We start from the raw sequence: 21210 nt of genomic DNA, 5'->3' as shown, positions 1-21210 counted from the left end.
AATATGCTTAACTAAGTATTTTTTGTTGTTGAATATTAGAGATTTTGCAGATATATTTTGTAGATACATTGTTTAGATTTACTTATATATTTCTAACCCTTTTATAGAATAGAATAGAAAATCTCTTTATTGTCCCACAATGGGCAAATTTACAGCAGCAAAAAGATTATTGAAAATGGTCACACAAATGAGGACCTTAGAGAAATGTATAAGAATAACATAATAGGGAAGAGTTAAAATATAAAAAATAAAATTCTGTAAAGTGTTTTAACAATATAAAACTGGAGAATAAATAACCAATATGCAGCTATGGACATTTTTACAATAATGGATATTTGAAAATAGCAGCAACATCAGAGATGTGCAGAATGACAGCAGCATGTTATTTAACTGACTAAGGTTTCTATCATTACATTTGATTTTATTTGTTCCTGCTCCCGCTGGTTGGAACCTTTATTCCACTCTGGATTCTTGTGAGTGTAGTCTTTGTTCACTTTAACTTTTTTTAAAATAAATAAATAAACAAACAGTTTTGAAAACCTCTGTATTCATTCTTTTCCTGCTTTGTGTGTCAACGTTCACGGTTGCTAAGCAACAGAGCAGGCGGTAAAACCCGCCGAAGGGAGGACCTGTTCGAATTTACAGACAGAACTCTTCCGGCCTCCTTATTTTCAAGGACTTCGAAGGATCCAGTCTAGGTAGACCGCGTCCTTGGAGGATGCGTCCTAGATTTTCGAACAGAGGCTCTGATTAAGAGCAGGGCTGCCCGCACTGACGCGGCTCAGGGATTACGTCACACGGAGCGTCGTGCACAGTGAAATCAGGGCATTTCCTCACTTTCTAAAAAAAACCCGGGACGCCCGGGACAGGACGTGAAATACGGATATGTCCCGGGAAATACGGACGTTTGGTCACCCTACTTTAGGGGGTAGACTAAACGCTTTCTTCATTTAAGAACCATCTGATCTCTATGTTAACTGTTGCTGGCCTCATCACCTGATCTGAAGCAATTTTTGAATAAAATGGTCCAGTCGCACATACATATATTTATATGTGGCAACAACCCCCCAACTTCCAAGGATGAGGTCGATTTGCAGTAGTCCCAGTTAGTAGGAAATGAACTCATACACGGGTTATAGTCCGATAGTGGACATTAAGCCATGTAGCTACTGCTCTGGTGGAGATCCCTACATCAAAGCTCCCAATGGCACACTTCTGTATAACTTGTCCAGCTGTTGCTCATTTAGTCAGAGCAACCTCTGGACAAGCCCCGGAAATACCACAAATGCTCATTTACAGTAACGACACATTGGATGTTCTATATATATATGTGTGTGTGTGTGTGTGTGTGTAATCGAGATTAATCTCAATTGGATTCTCAATTTAATAACATAGGAAGTTTTTTTCTCGAACAGGAAGTAACTCCCAAATCAGGAAATGTATTAAACAATGCCATTTTAAAAAGAATATTGATTAGCAAGACTACATAAAGAAGTATTTATATTGATCATGCATCTGCTGTTTTTTGATATACTTCGGAAGTTGTTTTTTTCCCCAGAGGTTTATAGGGACGTACGGAATAAAGGCACGATTCTACAGATTATTTCGTTCAAGAAAAGCTCCAGAGAGAATGCTTGAACAGGTTCATACTTTATTTGAATTTCTGTAACAATCATTTAAAAAATCAAGGAATAAAGAACTGCAGCCTTTCTGTTTGGCCTTGTCTTTGGGTTGACTTCAATTGCATTGTGAGTCACAGATGCCGATGAGCTGAGTCTTTTTTTTTTGCTCAAAAAGGAGGACAAAGTAATGATGGTTTCAAGAGATGATAAAAAAACTCCTTATACCCCAATGGCTTACTGCAAAGCTCCTGACTCATTTGAACTCTCCATTTTGAGTGCCACTGTGCAATCACGAACATGATCTTGTGTAACTCTAGCCAATCAGGAATTACTAAATATTCAGATTGATTTCCACTAAATCTTTTCAACAATACTTTTTATCACATGCACATATATTGCTACTCTTCTACTCATTAATTCCAGGCTGAAATTTTTAAGGTAAAGAAATGTAGTGAAATCTACATTAATGAGAATTAAATAAAATCTATAGGGTCAAAATGTATGCAAAAAAAGATTGATTATACAATACATATGATAATACATATGTACAGCTTTGCTTGAAAGTTTACATACCCTTCAATTAAAGAATTAAACTTGACAAAAGAAATAATAATAAATAAAAATGGAAACCATTGCATTGTTTGTAAACATATGTATATACATACATATGTACAGTATATATCAATAAATAAAAGAAGTAAACAAACATGATCATGATGGAGCTAAACTGAACAAAAATTTTATTGAGCAACACTTTAAGGATTTTCTGAAATGTTCACGAAATGTTAAGTAAGACACATGTTGACAGGTATGCTGGTTCACCGCTAGGAACTTAAATTCGTCGGGATATTTATTAAAAATAATGTTTAAGTAAAAATTAATAATTCATATTTTATTTTACAAAATTATCATTTAGTAATTGTTTTATTTATTATTACTAGTATTCATTTTTGTGTTATTTGAATTACTAGGGTGAATTTATCATTTTCTTTAGTGGGAGTATATTTAAGCTTTCAAGCACAGCTGTGTATAAGAGGTGAAATAAATGTATTATTATTGGAGATGAAACACGATACAAGAGATTAAATACAGTTAGGTGAAGTTAATGTATGCATGTGAGGTGAAATATACATATGTATATCAGTTTGAGTAGAGTGTATAACTCGCAAGGTCGCTCATGACAGATTGTATCTACCTTGTGCATAAAAGTTATATTTTCATGTAAAAAAGAAAAGCCAGATATAAATGTTATGGAGCTTGTTAATCATTAAGGTAAGGAGAAACCAAAATGACAGGAAGTCAGTAATGAACTCTAGCCTTCTAATATTGACCAGATCTGGGGCTGCTTGGCGGGGGGTGTCTGGAGCCTACTATGGAGTGGTCTCTGTGAGAGGACACATGTGTGCATGTTCCTAATGATCCCTGATGTCAGTAATAGGAAATACAAAACTGACTCAATCTACTTATCAGAATCCCTTTCAACCATCCTTCTATTCTCTTCCAAAACATTTTTACACCAGATGGGGAGTTAAAGGGATTATTTATTATGCTGTTTGTGTAGCATGAAGTGAATTCACTGATCCCTCTGCCTTTTTTTAGTGTATTCAAAATTAACAATTACCGAAGGAGTTTTTCCTCCCACAGAAAGTGCTCCTACTTCAGTCCTTCTTTGTTTACATATGTGTTCTGTATAAAGCCATTGATAAGGCCATTGCTGCTTTGGATTTATTAGATTTTTTTCTACCCTATTGCAGTAATGCTGCTATTTCAAAGGTAATGTATTTGTGTGTCTTTCCCGCTCCTTTTGCTCACATTTTGAGTTTCCTGAAAGACGCTATTACTGCCACTGCCTTTGTGCAGGTATCTTTTTTTCCCCCGAAAACACTCCTGGTCCAGTGCTTCTCTATTTATGCTGTGGTTATTTGCTAGATGGAGTCTTTATAGAGCTACAGGTGCTATTATTTCCATGTTATACTTGTCCCTAATAGAAAGTGCTCCTATTGAGTTCCTATTTGTTTATTTTGTATCCTTACCATCCTCTAAATCCTAATCAGGTAGAATTTGTTCATACTGAGCCTAGCTGTCCTTAAGGCGTGTTCAGTTTAAAAGGTGAGGAGTTATTTTTTACAGCTACTGCATGCTAGCACATGAAGATGGATTGCAGCAAAGCAAAGACTCGATGCAACCAGCTGGTTTCCTTACTCAGACATCTTTTACCAAGAGGAAATAAATATAAATTACTACATTTGACAGTTTTGTGTTATAGTTTACACTTATTTAGATTGTAGAGATTGCACTGGAAACCAATATGGATAAAATTAAAATGCATCTGGAGTGATATTTAGTGTAAACAGTTCGATAACAATTAGCCCACTTTGTTTTTTTAAGTGCCTTGAGATGACATCTTATGGGAACAGATGTTATATAAATAGGTTTTAAAAAGTAAATTGTATATGTTGTTTCTAACGGATTCAATCAATTATACTTAGAGGTCCTTGTTGAAGTTTTCCATAATTTATCAGGTGTGTTTTTCCATCTCATTAACAACTTCAATTTTATTTTATCTTTTTCCTGGAAGTCGATCTGCAACCTTTGTTTTTATTTTGGATTTCTTATTCTTTCTGTTCCAAATTTCCATTAATAGATTGTTGTATTTTCCCTTCCTAAGCTCTATAACCTCCAAACTTCTCCCCTACTCATTGCCTCTTTTAAGTGTTTTCTGTCACCTAATGTGATCACTTCTAATCGATTTAAAACCCTCAATAGGCTGGTAAATAGAGTGGGGGAAGAGTGGAAAGAGAGGGAGCTAAGCAGGAACAGGGCTGTCGGGGCGTTTGAAGTACATGAGGGAGTAATATAAAATACACCTGGTCCATCCACGGGGCACCCACTGTTTGCAGAAACAAAAGAAGGGGAGGGGGGCACAGGAGAGGGAGTAGGGTTTCTCCGTGTTTCCTTTCAAACTGGCTTTTATGGCGTTACTTCAAACACGGACCTCTCGTCCCCCCTTCCTCCGTCCATTTGAGGCTCCCTCCTCTCTCACTATTGTGTATGGCCAAGTGGACATTAATTGACCATTCTTTCATGAGGCTGATTTCAGTCCCCCCGCCTCCAACAGGAAGGGGCCCTTTAGCTGCCGCTTAAAAGTAAGTGTATATGTGTGTGTGCAAAGTAAAATATGCCAGACATTTAGGTATCAGGTGGTTTTAAGGGAGGGGGGCTGCGCTGGCATTTCATTCACAGCAAACTCAGGAATTTAAGGTAATCTCATCATGTTCCGACATGACAATTTATGAGACGCCTAATGGATTAAGAAAGAGCTCAGACGTGTTTTAATAATCTTTTTAATATTTCTTCCATTACAGCTGCTTTGGACTTAAGTACATAGTGTTCAAGAAAAAGAAAAAAAAGTGTCAAAAAAGGCAGCTGTCTTGGCAAGATTTCTTTTCATGACACAGAGGAGTGCTTGCCTAACTTATTCATGATATAAAATGTGCTTTATAAAAAAAAAAAGAGAAAGAAATTGAGTGGTTTTGGAAAGGTTTCCAACAGTTTGCAACATCTGAGGGTATTGTGAAGGATATATAAAAGCCGTTCTACCATCGCTAATGACTTGTGGCCCTCAGTGGCTTATAGATCAGTGTGCTTTCATTAATGATGCAGGCGTGTGCAAGTGTGCGTGTCAATTAGTGGGTGGAGGGGATTAGCTGTCTTCAGAGATTCCTAAATAACACGACACATGAAGAAAAAAACTAAATTTTTTTAATCTTTTAACTGAATTTTCAGCTGTTGGGTGGTTATTAAAACTTTAAACTGACAATGGAAAGGCTAGCAGGCAAGGCATAGATAAAATAAAGAAATTTAAAAAGGGTAAGTTTAGATTTCCTTTTTTCCAGTGGAGTTCTTTGATATTATCATTAGCAGTAATAGATATCATGCTTAAGCCAGATTGTAAAAATTTAGAAAAACCTAAAACAAAAGAAGACTAAAGATTCAATAAAACACAATTAAATTAAATTGCTCCACGGTCTTCCACATCTACACGGTGGAGTGATACAAGCCAAAACATTATCCTAATTGATATTAAAAAAGTGCATAGTTTTTCTAGCTTAAAAATCTTTGATTATTAGGTACCTGAACTATTTTCTCTATGTTATATTAACTTACGTTTCTCACAGCAGGAGGCTCAGTGAGAGTGCTGACAATTTTGCATCTCACCTACAGACAGTAAGCATTTCACACAAATTCATGTCTTCAGCCAGAACTGTCCCTTTAATATCTGTAGGTTAAAACCAGCTTGACGACTAAAAATCAAACATGCATAAAGCGCTAATTTTGGATAGAAATCTAAAAAGGCTCTTTTTCTTTGGAAAACCAGGATTCCTTTTTAAGCATATGTGCTTTGGTAAATGTTTTCCGCTGATAGATAAGCATTTTTGTTCAATATTGGCTCTACACTGGTAGACACAGAGTGAAAGGAGTTACCCTAAGGAACTGTGCATCAGTTCAGTTAAAAGAAAGTACTTTCTTGTTGTGGGGAAAGTAAAAATTGTTCCTTCATGAAAATTTCTTTTGGAATTGGAATCAATTTTCAGACTAAACATGAAAAAATAAGAGTGCTTGCTCATTATTTATGTTAAATACATTTATATAGTTCAGCTAAATAAAAATCTTTCACCATCAGCACGGTTGGTAACACTATATGTGCATTATTGTTTAGTTCCAACGTCAAGCATTAGAATAAAAATCTTAATAAAAAAAGTACAACTATTTGTTAAACAAGTAATTGGAAAAGTTGTGTCGAGTTATTAGTTTTGGCCCACAACAATGGTTATCTCTGCATGCTAACTTTTTGCAACAACCTTGACTTATGGTTTCACAAGATACACCTAAAGTTGTAGCTGTTATCTAAGATGGAGGAAAAAAAAGGAAGATTTACCCTGGCACCTCTCATAATCTACCTGCTTTGTTGTGACAACAGTTTTATTTAAGACTGGAATTAACTTTTAAATTTTGTAACAGGCTGCCATCTTTGTAAAATGCTGTCAAGATGGTGGTTCCTGCATTTCTCAAGGTCTTGCTTTTTCAAAATTAGGTGTGTCATAACAGGCGGCAGCCTCAAAAAACATAATCTCCAAGAAATCAAGTCATCTCGTGACCCAGAAAACATCAACAAACTGTCTTTTTAAAACAGTTTATTTATTTATTGGCTGAACTATTGCTGCTAAAACATTATTTCCTTTTTTAGAGAGTTGCTCCTAACTATTGTCCACCATATGCTTAGCATGAATGGCTGCAAAATGAATGACTCTATGCAGCTGGCTGTATTTTAACAGTTTTTATCTTAAACTGAATTTGACAACGTTATAGTAAAACTAGGATCCCATTGGAATGAATGTAATGCATGTAAAGCTGTCTGTACGATCTCATTCATTTGATCACATATAATTAAACGATTTCTCGATAGTATTTCTGAAAGATATAATGGAGGACTCTGGTTGGGTCACTCAAAAATATGAACATTAATTCCAGTAAGATAATTTTTGCTAAAATGAGAACATTTCTTTTAATTTAAAATTAAAGCTCAGGCTCAACTTTATTTCTTTAAACAAATTCGACCAACTTATCTTATAATGTGTTTCGTGATAACATTTGTTGTGAATTGGCACTTACTAAACATACATAATTAAATTGTGTGACTTCAGATGGTAAATGACCACTAAATAGTCACTTTAGCAATAGTTTTTTTGAGTTGCTGAAGCAGTTGGTATTCCTTACTCTCTTTCCTGCAAACTCATGGTGATTTAAAATTTTCTTACTAGAGATGAGGAGATTCTACTGACAATAACTACATACAGTAGAACTACACTTAAAAAGCAACATCCCTTCAAGTCCTGAATATAAAGGTTTATTGGTAGTTACGCCTCCCCCACAGGAGAACGCTGGCACCACATCCACTCTGACCGTGACCGCACACATAGATACACACACAAAACTTCCTCTTGCTATACGTATTAAGGACCAAGTAATTCCTACCCATGGATTTCCATTGATTCTCATTAATTTTCAACCATTTCTATGCTCTAAGCTTGACAAGAACCTTAAACCCTTATGAGTGCATAATATACCTTAACCTGAAACTAAACTTAATTCTTAAATTAGCCCTAAATCTCTTTCCAAAATAGCTTGTGAGGACCGGGGGGATGACATGTACAACATGTGGATCTCACTTTGCTGGTAAAATAAGAAAAATGGCTCTCACTCAGATGGCCACATATACACAGACATATTTTGTCCCACTGCCCATATGGTGTTTTTACATTGATTTCCATTTAATGTATGGCTAGACTCAAACCTTTACTGTAACCCTAACCATTACCAGTACATACCTAACGATAAATCTATCCTAGACTTAATGTATACTTTAGTCCTAAACCTAACTCCAAACCCAAGAAAAAACTCTTCCTCATGTGGACCAGTCAACTGGTCCTTACAAGTACCTGTAAGCTCCCACAAAGTAGCTTATTTCTGGAAAATTGGCCTTAAACGGTCCCTACAAGGGTAACAAATGCATGGTCGCTGGCACACATACATACACACACACACACACACACACACACACACACACACACACACACACACACACACACACACACACACACACACACAGAGCTTGTTATGTATACAAGCGCTTAAAAGGTTAAACATCCACCAGTGGAGAACAGGACATAAACACAGACTGTAAAAGTACTGGGTTGTCTGTACTGACAGACACAACACATCAACAGAGCTGAGGATAACAGTGTTGTTCAACAAATAAAATTACTGTGAAGTCAACAAAAAATTAAAAATAAATTACAGCAACATCCAAAAGAAAAAAAACCAACAGGTAGGGAATAGAGAAGTCTTCAAAGGATAAAATAGGGAAGGTATACTGAAGAGTAAAAAAGTAAGAAGGGAGATAAAGGACTTAATACTTCAGAGTGCTTACCTCTTTGTAGTTCACCTTGGATTCTGTTCTCTTCCGCTTTCTGCTCTTCGCCTGGTGACTCCGACTGGAGAGAATCCATTTTACAACCTGCAGGAGAGACGATGGTGGGGGTGAGGAGGTGAAGGCGGGAAAAAGACAGGAGAAAGAGACAGAGTTGTCGGGGGGAGAAAGTAAGATGGGAGATAAGAAATGACAAAGATTAAATAAAGGTGAGGCTGGAACACCAGACAAAGAGGAAAGTGGTCATGTCCAAAGGAATAAAAGCCCCCAGACACTCTGTCTTCAGGTAAAGCTCAGATGACAACTCTGAGTGATCAGAAAGCTCATCAGAAAACAGAATGGACAAACGTGCACACAAAAACAGCAAACAATCTAGAATTTATTCCAACTTTTTTTCTGCACTTATTAAACACATTTACCAAACATAAAAAAACTAGCCAAGACAAATTGACACCGAGCAAAGCAGCATCCACAATCTACATCGCCTGTCTCAGAAGGAGTATGTTTGCCTTTCATATTTAAAATATTTACAAAATTCCAAAAGAAATAAAAATGGATTTTTATGCAGTCAATACAACCTTTTAGGCGCTTTAAAAAAAGTTAAAGTGAACACTTGATCTTTTCTAACTGAGATAAATGCAGAGATGTGAAAATATGGGCAAAGCAATTAAGAACAACATGGGAGCATTATGGGAAATCTGATAGGCAGAAGGATACGACACGCAACAGATGCACAGCTCTGCGTGTGCGCGCCGCACTCCACTCAGAGGCAGACAGAGAGGGAGAGACTGAAGCAGGGAGTGAATGTGGAAAAAAGAGGTAAACAAAGTGCAAAGGAGGCAAAGATGAGAGATTATGTGAAAACCCTGTAAAATACCAGAAGAAAAAAATTATATAAAAAACAATGAAAGTAAGAAGGAAAGGGAGAAGTGAGGAGGTAAAGAAGTGGGGATTAACTTGGTGAAGGAGAAAGAAAATCAGATGATAACCATATAAAGCATGTGCAATATTTCCAATCTAAGCCCTTTTCCTGAAGACTGTCAGCCACTCCCTGAAGATGAGAAGAGGAGAGAGAAAAAGAGTGAGTGCCTACCTCTGCTTTGACTTCTTCCACCAGCCTCGCCTGAGACCACACGGTGCTCCTTTCATGAAGCCACTGAACGACAGAGAAGGGGAGAGCAGTGAGTCGGGGGGGCAAGTGATCAGGACAGAGAGGAATGCTTTGCAGAGGCAGAGAGAGAGACTGAGGGAAGCAGGAAGGGGAGGGAGGGAGGAGAGGTGGGAGGAGAGGGAGAGAAGGTGGGTGCGCTATCACTTGTTCCTCTGACGGAAACTCGCTATTTGACTCCGGAGGGAGAGAGAGAAGCAAAGAGAAGGAGAGAAAAACAAAGGGAAAAGGTGAAACGGATGGTCATTCCTTTTTTTTTTCTTCAGCCATTAAATGATCTGTAATTACACGGACAAACATAACATTGGTCAAGCAAACACCAACTTAAAGAGAAAGACACTGACTAGTGCTTCTAGCCTCACCTAAATGTTTCTCACAGTTTATTAATATGCAGCAGCATTTCACATTGCAAAAATTAGTTTTTCTTGACATAGGTGCATTTTTCCTTGATTTGCTAGACTTTTTTCATGTGCATAATATCTAAATATCTTATTTAAAAGGCAAATATACTAATTACATTGTGAGATCAACTTTTTTACATGTTCATGAGAGAAAATAAACTATTTTGATTTAAGTTCTTTTATCAGGTTTCACAGTGCAATACATTTTATTACCAGACAGGCTTCATGGTGGATTTTAGCTCATTAAAATTCTTGACTCTGGGGTCTCTAATCTTCTTGACAATATTGCAATAGCTATATAAAGGATGTAGATCCAGCCAGTTTGCTGTCCAGTCAGGCACAGTGATGCAATTGTCATTAAAGTAGGTATTTGTACTTTTGGCAGAGTGGCCAACCTGGCAGGTGCTAAGTCCTGCTAGAAGATTCATCCATTTTCCTTAAAGCTTGTCTACAGAGAGAAGCACAAAGTGATCTAAACTTTACTGCTATACAGCTGTTCACACTATGCACTTTAGAGAACATGGTTAACCAACCCCAGCAGATGACTCCCCAAATCATCACTGACTGTGGAGACTTTACAGTACACTGACTCTCAATCAATTCTGGTTTTGCTCCTCTTCACTCTTTTTCGACTAGTAAATAGAATACAAATAAAAATTGAAAAGAGGACTTTAGGCAAAAGTCCAGTCTTTTTATTCTAACAAGTTTTGCAGAAATATCTTGGTTAAAATGCTTTCAATGTTGCCTCTGGTTAGGAATTGGTTTGAACACAACAGCTCATGCCCAAGATACCTCTGTGTTTGGCGCAAGCTGTAGTCCTAACATTATGAATCTTCGGTAAACTCTTTAATGTTCTCTGCTACAGAGTCCTCTCAAGACCGTGCTTCTGCACCTTTTTTTCTTCCACTCAACTTTCCATTAATATCCTAAGATACAGCACAGAACGGCCAGAATGTTTAATGACCTTTTGGGGTTTACCCTCCCTCGTGGAGTTTGAAAATTACCTTTTCTTGAGCAACTGCCAAGCAGTATTGTCCCCCATGATTGTGTTGGCTGTTACATAACAGATTATGTTATATGGTATTTTTCTAAACAACTCAATATTGGGTTAAAATTAGCTATTAGCCATTCATCAAACTGAAATAAGTATTGGAAATCCTTGCTGTGTAATTTTATTTTCACTGTGATATATAAATTACTGAAATAGATTAAGTTTTGATAACATCATTTATTAAAACTCATTTGCATTGTGTGTTTGTATTAGTATTGTTTAGAAATAAGTAGGGCAAACAGTATTGTATGTAATCAAGGCTCATTTTAGTGTCTCACAAAAAACTCCAATAAACAAGCTGGAGGCAGCCTCATCTACCCATTATACACACTTCACAGATGTTCCCACGCACATGCTTGTGCAGCATTTCAGCTATCTTAGTTACCATAGCCACTCACACGCAAGGTTTAGTAGTAAAGCTGCATGCCTGAGTACTTCTGCGTTTTTTTTTTTTTTGTTTTTGTTTTTTTTTTACAAAAGTACTCCAGCAGCATCAGAGTAACTGAAGGAGAGGGAGGTGTTGGAGTGGGCAGTATAGAATGCAGCGTGTGTTGAGGCAGTAAATTGGCATTGTGTAACAGGATACCACACATAGCTCTTTTACTGCTTGGATCTCAACAACTATTCTCAGGACAGAAAGTCCTTTGTCTACAGCTAACAACCTGCTCCTTTTTTTTTGTCTGTGCAGTGTGTCTCTTGCGGATCAATATAAGACAGCACGTACATTTCTTCAACAAACCATGAGGCAATAAATCAAGTCAACTGTCTGATTTAAAAACTGTAATTTGTGGCATATCAGTGTCTAAATTAGTATATATAGTGAACAAAAAAAGCCACTAAGATGGTAAACCTTGTTTTAAGACAAAGTGGAAGACATCATCCATCATATTCTTGCAAAATAGATTTTAGATCTTAATAGGACTAACCTGGTTAAATAAAGGCCAAATAAAAATAATTATAAATTCATGTAACATGAGTAACTAAAGTTGATTTACTTTATATGCAACAAATACAAATATATGGAACTAATAGTTTAATAATAGTGTATCTATTTCTAAAGTTATATGGGGAATATATCTTATGATCATAATCTGCAGTTTACAATAATAACAAGGTGGCCGGAATCATCTGACCATCAGTTTGGTAATCCCTCACCTTTGATTAATGAGTCACATTTCTTTCCAATCAATGAATGCACCACACCTATACCATGCAACTTCCACAGAACACTCAACGTTTTCTACTAACGTAGAAACCTGGGGAGGTATAAAAAGTATTAGGAAATGCTTTAAGTAAATCCGTTTTTCTATGGAAACCCTGGCTGTTTAGTCAGCTAACCACTTTTAAACAGAACAAGTAGGCTAAACCTATTACTGTAACGTACAGGATTTTGGACCCAGGAAACAACTCAGAACGGTAAGCAGAATGCAACAGTTTTTATTTATAATGGAAGGCGAGGGGAGCGTACAGGCGGCTCTCGGTCAGGAAACCCCCTGTGGCGGAGACAACAGGTTAGTGATCAGCAATCAGAGAGCTAGAGAGGAACTGAGGCTGGATCACTAACCTGTTACTGGGTCGCAGGGTGGGCGATTAGCACCGCTTAGAGTCCGGGGCAGGAGTCCGATCGATGAAGGGGCTTGTGGAAACGGTGGCCGTTGAGCGGCGGATGGTCAGCTGAGGGCTTAGGCCGATGAGCTCCAGAGGCAGTTCGTTTGTGGATTCAGAGACGGGGTCCAAGCGAAGGTACAGAGGGGCAATCCAAAAGAGAGGTCCAGGTCCGTTCGAGGGTCCGTTTACTGGTTTGGGTTCAGAGCAGGCAGTCAGAATCAGATAAGGGGTTTGGCAGGCTCGGAGAGAAAAAGGGCAAAAACAGGTCAGGTAACAGGTAGGCAGGCAAACAGTAGAAGAGCTGGAAGGTACTCAAAAGATGGTTTGAGGCGATCTGGCACTGGGAACAGATCCAAATGAGCTATATATAGAAGTGGGACCAATTAGAGATAATTGCAGGCAGGGTGGAGTGAGCAGGTGTGAGGAGTTGGAGATTAAGCCAGCACCAGTGCCGAGATCGTCACAGAGCCCCCCCCCCTCAAGGGCGGATACCAGACGCCCCAGGCTGGTCAGGGTGGGTACTGTGGAAATCCCTGACGAGAGATTTGTCCAGGATGTACCGGGAAGGTACCCACTGCCGCTCCTCCGGACCATAGCCCTCCCAGTCAATGAGATACTGAAGACCCTTCCCCCACTTCCTGGACCTAAGAATGCGCCTCACCGTGTAGGCTGGGGAACCATCAACCAGACGGGCGGGAGGCGGGGGCCTGGAGGTGGGCACAAGGCAGGAGGTCTTGACGGGCTTAACCCGGGACACATGGAACGTAGGGTGAATCCTCATTGACGGGGGAAGGCGCAGACGGACCGCCACCGGGTTGATGACCTTGGAGACGGGGAAGGGGCCGATGAACCGAGGAGCCAGCTTCCTGCTCTCTACCTTGAGGGGAAGATCCCTGGTGGAAAGCCAAACTCTATCCCCAGGCTGATACAGAGGGGCCGGAATCCGTCGGCGATTGGCTGCTCGTACCTGAGAATGTAAGGAGGTAAGTATAGCCCTCCTAGCCCTTCTCCAGGCACGTTGGCACCTTAGTGCAGAAAGGCGGGCAGACGGGACCCTGGCCTCCCTCTCCATGACGGAAAACACCGGCGGCTGGAAGCCGTACACAACAAAGAAGGGAGAGAGCCCGGTGGAACTGGAGGGTGTGGAGTTGATGGCATGCTCCACCCAAGGCAGATTTTGGGACCAAGTAGTGGGGTCAGAATCACATAGAAGGCGAAGTTTAGCTTCGACCTCCTGATTGAGTCTCTCCGTTTGACCGTCGGTCTGGGGGTGAAAACCAGAGGAGAGGTTGACTGAGATCCCCAGTAAAGAGCAGAATTCCTGCCAGTAACGGGCCACAAACTGAGGACCCCTGTCTGAGACAATGTCGGAGGGGAGGCCATGCAGCCGGAAAACCTCCCTCGCCAGGATGAAGCCCATCTCCTTAGCAGAGGGGAGTTTAGCTAAGGGGACCAAGTGGACCATCTTAGAAAAGCGGTCCACAATGGTAAGGATTACGGAATTGCCCTTAGAAACAGGGAGGCCAGTGACAAAGTCCATTGACAAACTAGACCAGGGCCGGGAGGGAACAGGCAGAGGCCGGAGAAGGCCTGACGGGGGACGACGTGAGACTTTGGCTTGGCAACAACGGGTGCAGGCCGAGACAAAGTCCTTGACATCCCGGGTCAGGGTGGGCCACCAAAAACGGGAGCGAACAATATTTAAGGACTTGATAATGCCAGGGTGGCAAAACAGCCGGGAGCAGTGACAGAACTCGAGGACCTTACCCCGTAAGAGATCAGGAACAAAAAGTCTGTTTTCGGGGCAGGCCTCAGGAATATTCACCCCAACCAGGGAGTCTCTAACCTCTTGTTCCAGACCGAGCCGAGTAACACCACATCGAACCGAGTCAGGAAGAATATAGTCCTGTGCCCGATCATCGTCCTCTTCCAACTCGAAAATTCGAGAGAGGGCATCAGGCTTGACATTTCTGGAACCAGGCCTGTAAGAGAGAGTGAAGTGAAACCGACTAAAAAAAAGGGTCCACCTGGCTTGTCGGGGGTTGAGCCTCTTGGCCGTCCTGAGATACTCCAGATTCCGATGGTCTGTCCACACAAGAAAAGGCAGTTTACATCCCTCCAGCCAGTGCCGCCACTCCTCCAATGCCAGCTTGACTGCCAAGAGCTCCCGGTCGCCCACATCATAGTTCTTCTCAGCTGGAGACAGCTTCCTGGAAAAGAAGGCACATGGGTGAACTCTGCCTTCTTCTGTCCTCTGGCTGAGGACTGCCCCAACACCCACACTGGAGGCATAACAGGAAGAAGCCCAGCCAGTAACCTCCCCCCTCCGCCAGTCTATAAGAGGGTTGTGTTTCTTGAGCCAGGTGCTGCCCAAGACAATGGGGACCTGAGGAGAGTTAATGATCATAAATGTGATGACTTCGCTGTGATTACCTCCAATCAGAAGCCCGACAGGTTCGGAGACCAAATGAGAGTGATGCAACTTATGGCCGTCCAGTGCTAGGATGCTGTGAGGAGACCGGTCTGGAAGAAGCTGGATGTTAAGTCTCTTGGCCAGTCCTTCATCCATAAACTCGGTATCGGCCCCAGAATCAATAAAGACAGACAGGTCATGAGTTCTGGCAGAGACAGAAATAGTAGCAGGTAGCAGAAAATCGGAGGAGACGTAGACCCTGGTATGACTCAGTAGGGATCTCCCCCCCTACTGAGTCTGCCCTTTTAACGGACAGGTGTTGGCTCGGTGTCCCTCTCCTCCACAGTAGAGACAGAGGTTGTGTTGGAACCTGCGGCGCCGCTCTTCAATAGTGAGTCTAGTTCTCCCTAACTGCATAGGCTCAGGGTCTGCCAGAACCTGAGGGGGCGGCAGCGCTGCCTGATTAGGGGAGGACGAAGATGGTCGGGAAAAAGTTGAGCGGCGTTCCCTCCGCCGTTCCATAAGACGGAGATCGATGCGGGTAGCTAAGTCCTCTAGTTGCTTCAGGGTTCTAGGGTAATCTCTGGTAGCGAGCTCATCTTTAATTCTATCGTTCAACCCAGTGATAAAGACATCCATGAGGGCGGGCTCGTTCCACGGGCTTTCGGCCGCTAAAAGGTGAAAGTTAATGATGTATTCAGAAACTGGCCTGTCTCCTTGTCTCAGAGACAAAAGCCCCCTAGTGGACTCCCTGCTGGGCAATATTGGGCTGAACACTCTAATTAACTCCCTGGAGAACTCATAATACGAGTGGCATAATGGGGAGTCGTTCTGCCACTCAGAGGTTCCCCACAGTCTCGCTTTACCAGTGAGAAGGGAAATAACATAAGCAACTCTTGAACGCTCAGTGGGGTAGGAGGAGGGTTGCAGTTCAAAATGAATCTCACATTGGGTGAGAAAAGCCCGACAATGCTCGGGATCGCCCCTAAAGAGCTCTGGCGGAGTCAGACGCGGTTCAGGAAATGACGTCACAGCATGTGACGCGGAATCAGGAACTGTTTCCGGAAGTGGTGGGGCTGGGGGAGCCTGGTTACGAAGATGGAGTAAAATTTCGTTCACGCCGGATTCTAAGTCTGAAATGGATTTTTCCACGCCGGCCCGCCACTGACCGTCTGGTGATGGGTCCATGTTTGGCCAGATCGTACTGTAACGTACAGGATTTTGGACCCAGGAAACAACTCAGAACGGTAAGCAGAATGCAACAGTTTTTATTTATAATGGAAGGCGAGGGGAGCGTACAGGCGGCTCTCGGTCAGGAAACCCCCTGTGGCGGAGACAACAGGTTAGTGATCAGCAATCAGAGAGCTAGAGAGGAACTGAGGCTGGATCACTAACCTGTTACTGGGTCGCAGGGTGGGCGATTAGCACCGCTTAGAGTCCGGGGCAGGAGTCCGATCGATGAAGGGGCTTGTGGAAACGGTGGCCGTTGAGCGGCGGATGGTCAGCTGAGGGCTTAGGCCGATGAGCTCCAGAGGCAGTTCGTTTGTGGATTCAGAGACGGGGTCCAAGCGAAGGTACAGAGGGGCAATCCAAAAGAGAGGTCCAGGTCCGTTCGAGGGTCCGTTTACTGGTTTGGGTTCAGAGCAGGCAGTCAGAATCAGATAAGGGGTTTGGCAGGCTCGGAGAGAAAAAGGGCAAAAACAGGTCAGGTAACAGGTAGGCAGGCAAACAGTAGAAGAGCTGGAAGGTACTCAAAAGATGGTTTGAGGCGATCTGGCACTGGGAACAGATCCAAATGAGCTATATATAGAAGTGGGACCAATTAGAGATAATTGCAGGCAGGGTGGAGTGAGCAGGTGTGAGGAGTTGGAGATTAAGCCAGCACCAGTGCCGAGATCGTCACAATTACAGCAGAGTTTATCTGTTTTATGGGTTTTTTTTTTTTTTTTACTTCTCAGCTTCTTTCTGCCATGGAACTTGCTGTATTTGGAAATACTGGCACCTTTAAGAAATCTTCCAGTTTAATTAAGGATCTATAATTAGAAGCTATTACACACAGAGATTGCTGTTACAGTAAGTCTATAGCTACTCATCTCTAACACAAGATGCCTAAGATACTGTCAAATGAACAAAACCATGTTTTGTAGTAACTCCTCTCACACATTAACTGTATGTGGTCTTACCTCTGCTAATTAATGGTCACTCATGGGGCAAAAGGTTAGAAAAATATTTTACAAGTTATTAATGTTGATCTTAAAGATGAAAGTACAAAATGTTCTATATCATAAACTCAAAGCTTTATAAGGGAATTCTGAGTAATGCATCTTAAGTTGTATTCATTTCTTAAGTATGGGTATTGTGACATGTCTTAAAGAGTGAAAAGTTGGGAAAAGATAAAAATGGGGAGGATGTTTCCTCTTTTTCAACAGGAGCCATTCGGTGCCGATTTTTTGTAAATCCAAAAAGCTCACTCGACTTTAAGGGTTGAAAAAAAAAAAGTGACAGGTCTGGATTCCTTCAGACGCTGTGAGTTGGCTAACAACCAAATATAGACAATTAAGAACAGAACAAATCCTCCATAATAGAAACCCTTTAACATACAGTATGATTTAAAGCTTTTGTTCCATGCAAGAAAAAGATCCAATGAGCTGAACAATGGAGCTAATCATAATCTGCAGGTAAACTTCAATATATACAATAAAGCAATCACAAGGATGTGCATGTGTGCAGCATTTGGATTTTTTTTATATTGAATTGCTATACAGTTATAATCGGGTGTGAGCAATATGTTTATGGAAAAAAGAGAAGTGAATGAGGAAAAATTTGGGTTATTGACGTTTTCCTAATTTTGTGTAGCTCTAACCTTTTAGACGTTTTTGTTCTCTAGAAATATTTTAAACATCCACACTGCATAGGTTTGTAAAACATTGTTTATATTCATGTTGTCATGATTGGTTCTCAAGGAGATCCCCAATTTTGCAGAACACCACTGGGGCGGAAACAGGAGGAAGGTTAAGCAGAGTTTATTTGCACAAGCACACAGAAAGCACTGGTTCAGGTTTGGGCCTGGACTCGGGTTCACCGGAGTCTTGAGGGTTCTCGAGGTTCTCTTTGGGGGAGTCACTGTTGGTTCTGGAGGAGAGTTTTTTCAGCAGAGTCCGTTTGCTGCTTCAGCGTCTCACGTCTAGCTTGAACAGACCTTGGCTTGGGTTTCCCAGCTCTAGTCCAGAGCTGCTTGGAGGTTCTCAGAGAATCTTCAGGGTTTGGCTCTGAGGGACGCCTCGGCAGGTTAGCTCTTCCTGAGCTTTCACAGAGGAGGCACGGGTTTCCTGGAAACACAGAGACAGTGGTTAGAATCCAACCTGGATTCAAAGTCATGGAGATACAACAAAGATCTAGGCTTTAGCGCTGACCAACTGGAACAACACTGCGGCGTTGAGGCAAGATCTGAAGGCAGCTTAAAGCTACAGTGTGTAATTTTCAGCGACATCTAGCGGTCAGACTACAGACCGCAGCAACATGAACATCTCCCCCCCACCGCTTCTCCCCCCCAACAGTACGGCGAGCGTTACGGGACAAAATTTCTTCTACGACGTCCACATCACCTACCCTCTCAAGTGATGAGGTTTGTTTACATAGATAATTTTACAGATAGTATTTCATTAGTCTGTGTAGGGTATAGATTTCATGTAGACTTAAGATAATAAATATACCCGTTATTTTTTCTACATCGTTGTGACGTCTTGGTGAGCTGCTTTGCATGGTGATATAAACAGACGAAGTAATTGTAGTCATTAGTTTAACAGCGAGATTGTGTTCGCTGGAAGAATATATATCCCCCGTTTACAGAGTCCAAGTCATTTTGGTGGCACGGGGGTTACAGGGAGAGGGAGAGGACGAGGGCGAAGGCAGGGAGGCCGTGCAGCTAGGGCCAGGCGAGAGAGGGGAGCCAGCGGGGTGAGAGCAGAGGAGGAAAGGCTTGAAGATCTCCAAAGGAGCCGGAGAGAAGTAACCGAGGTATATATCCAGAAAATTATTTTACAGAAAATTACTGAATCATTACCTGTGAAACGTCAGGGACGTTGCTGAATAAGTATACTGGAGAGTAACAGCATCATCACGCAGCATGTTATTGTTTTAGACAGGTCTGAGCATCCTGTACTCCAAAAACTGCAGTGATATTAGACAATTGTGTGTGTAGGATTAATTACCTGTCCAAGAGAAAACTGGCAACTTGAGCGTCACTTTGAAAACCTTTTTCCTCCATCAGTGACTTCCATCGTGTAAATGCCGTGCCAATGTTGATCCGTGTTTTTTGCCGTTTCTTGTCACGCTTGCGTTTATTCTCGTCGTGTTTCCGCTTCTTAGATGACGGGGGTTCGGTGTCCGCCGCTTTTCGTTGTGATACAGAGTAGGCATGATCCTCCATTCGTCTGATGTTTGGCCACACAGTGCCAAACAGTTTGCAAAGTCACTCACGCCTGCCGCCTTGTTCACCTTTCTTGTTACTGAGGCGCAGTATACCTCCTTCTTCTTCTTCTTTGGTTTCAGGCAGACTAAACGCTTCTCAGGCATAATACTGCCATCTACTGTTCAGTACCGTCTCAGTTAATCTCTCTCAACTTGCCGTAGTTATTTTTGAGCGTCATGGGAGATCTCGCAATCGCTAGTTTGTTGCCTCTGCGCTTGCCGTAGCGCAAAGATGTCAGCCTCCATGGCTGCGAGACCCGCTCCTATGTAATTATAAATAACGAATTCTAAGGCAACGCAAATATTATGGTTAAAAGGCTGAGCTCATAGGTGATGATAAATAACATAGTTATGTATAATATATTAAATTTCTGACTTTATATGCCTGTAATTATTACACACTGTAGCTTTAAGTAGTGGATCCTCTGATGATCTAGATGAGCTGCAGCTGTGCAGGAGGCTCCCTCAGAGGATCCACAGCGGACTCTGCTGGAGAAAGATGGGATTTTCTCCAGCTCCCAACAGTACCCCCCCCTCAAGGGCGGATTCCAGACGCTACAGACAAGACCTAGGGAGACAAGGAAGCAACAAAAAACATCCCACCAAGGGTGGGCGCAGGGGGCACCAAACTAGGTAGGCAAGAAGCTGAGTCCATAACAAAAAAAACCCAACCCACCCAGGGTGGACGGAGGGAAACAAAAAGGAAAAAACAAACTGAGTCCCAGAACAAAAAACAATCCACAAAAGGTGGACGGCAACAAAGAAAGTCTCAGATATTTTACCGGGGGACACCTGGTAGCAGCTCAAAAAAAGGTGCAGGGCGGGGCCGCCCACTGCAGCTCTGGCTGCAACATGGAGAGAGCCGCCCACGACGACTCCGGTGCAGCCTCCGAGGTGTCCTGAAACGCCCACCGAGGATCCCTGGATGCTCGGATCGGCCGCGGAGGGACTCCAGAAGGTTCTGCGGAGCGGGAACTGGTTGAAAGACTGGAAGCATGGCAGGAGGGAGACCACGATTCAACATGTCTACGAGTCCAATCTATATGAGGGTTGTGTCGCTCCAACCACTCATAGCCCAGAACCAAAGGTGAACAGGCTGATGGATAAACCAAAAAGGTTATGGTCTCTCGCTGACTACCAGAAACTTGGAGTTGAAGAGGCTGAGTCTTGTGGGTAACCTGGTGTAGACTCCTTCCATCAATGGCTGAGACCTTAAAAGGCTTCCTCAGAGGGATGGTCTCAATGTTCAGCTGTTGAACTAGATTTGGGTCAATAAGGTTTCTCTCACAACCAGAGTCTATGAAAGCTGACAGAGTGAGAGTCTGATTTGAACTAAACAGAGTGGCAGGTAACAAAAGATGAGGAGACTTTCTATTTAAATCATGCTTCACCAGACTCCTCTTAAATCCAAATGACCCCCGAAGCCCTTTCTTCGCAGGACAGGAAGAAACAAAATGTCCAGGTTTACCACAATAGAGGCAAAGTT

General features: G+C 41.8%; 1 protein-coding gene across 6 annotated transcripts in view; it reads right to left on the bottom strand.

Annotated features, from left to right (window-relative positions):
- LOC119781105 (aminopeptidase O (putative)) overlaps positions 1-21210 on the bottom strand; it is a 140401-nt gene that overhangs the window by 52909 nt on the left and 66282 nt on the right. For all 6 annotated transcript variants that reach the window (XM_038281474.1, XM_038281475.1, XM_038281479.1 and 3 more), the window contains 2 exons: positions 9707-9769; positions 8614-8700 (listed from right to left, as the gene is read on the bottom strand). In XM_038281474.1, coding sequence (XP_038137402.1) covers positions 8614-8700; positions 9707-9769 — 150 coding nt within the window. The remainder of the gene's footprint in view (positions 1-8613; positions 8701-9706; positions 9770-21210) is intronic.

The sequence above is a fragment of the Cyprinodon tularosa genome, unplaced genomic scaffold, assembly GCF_016077235.1.
Source record: "Cyprinodon tularosa strain WSP-4 unplaced genomic scaffold, ASM1607723v1 ctg171, whole genome shotgun sequence".
In the NCBI taxonomy this organism is placed as follows: Eukaryota; Metazoa; Chordata; class Actinopteri; order Cyprinodontiformes; family Cyprinodontidae; genus Cyprinodon; species Cyprinodon tularosa.
This window is presented reverse-complemented; position numbering and strand designations above follow the sequence as displayed.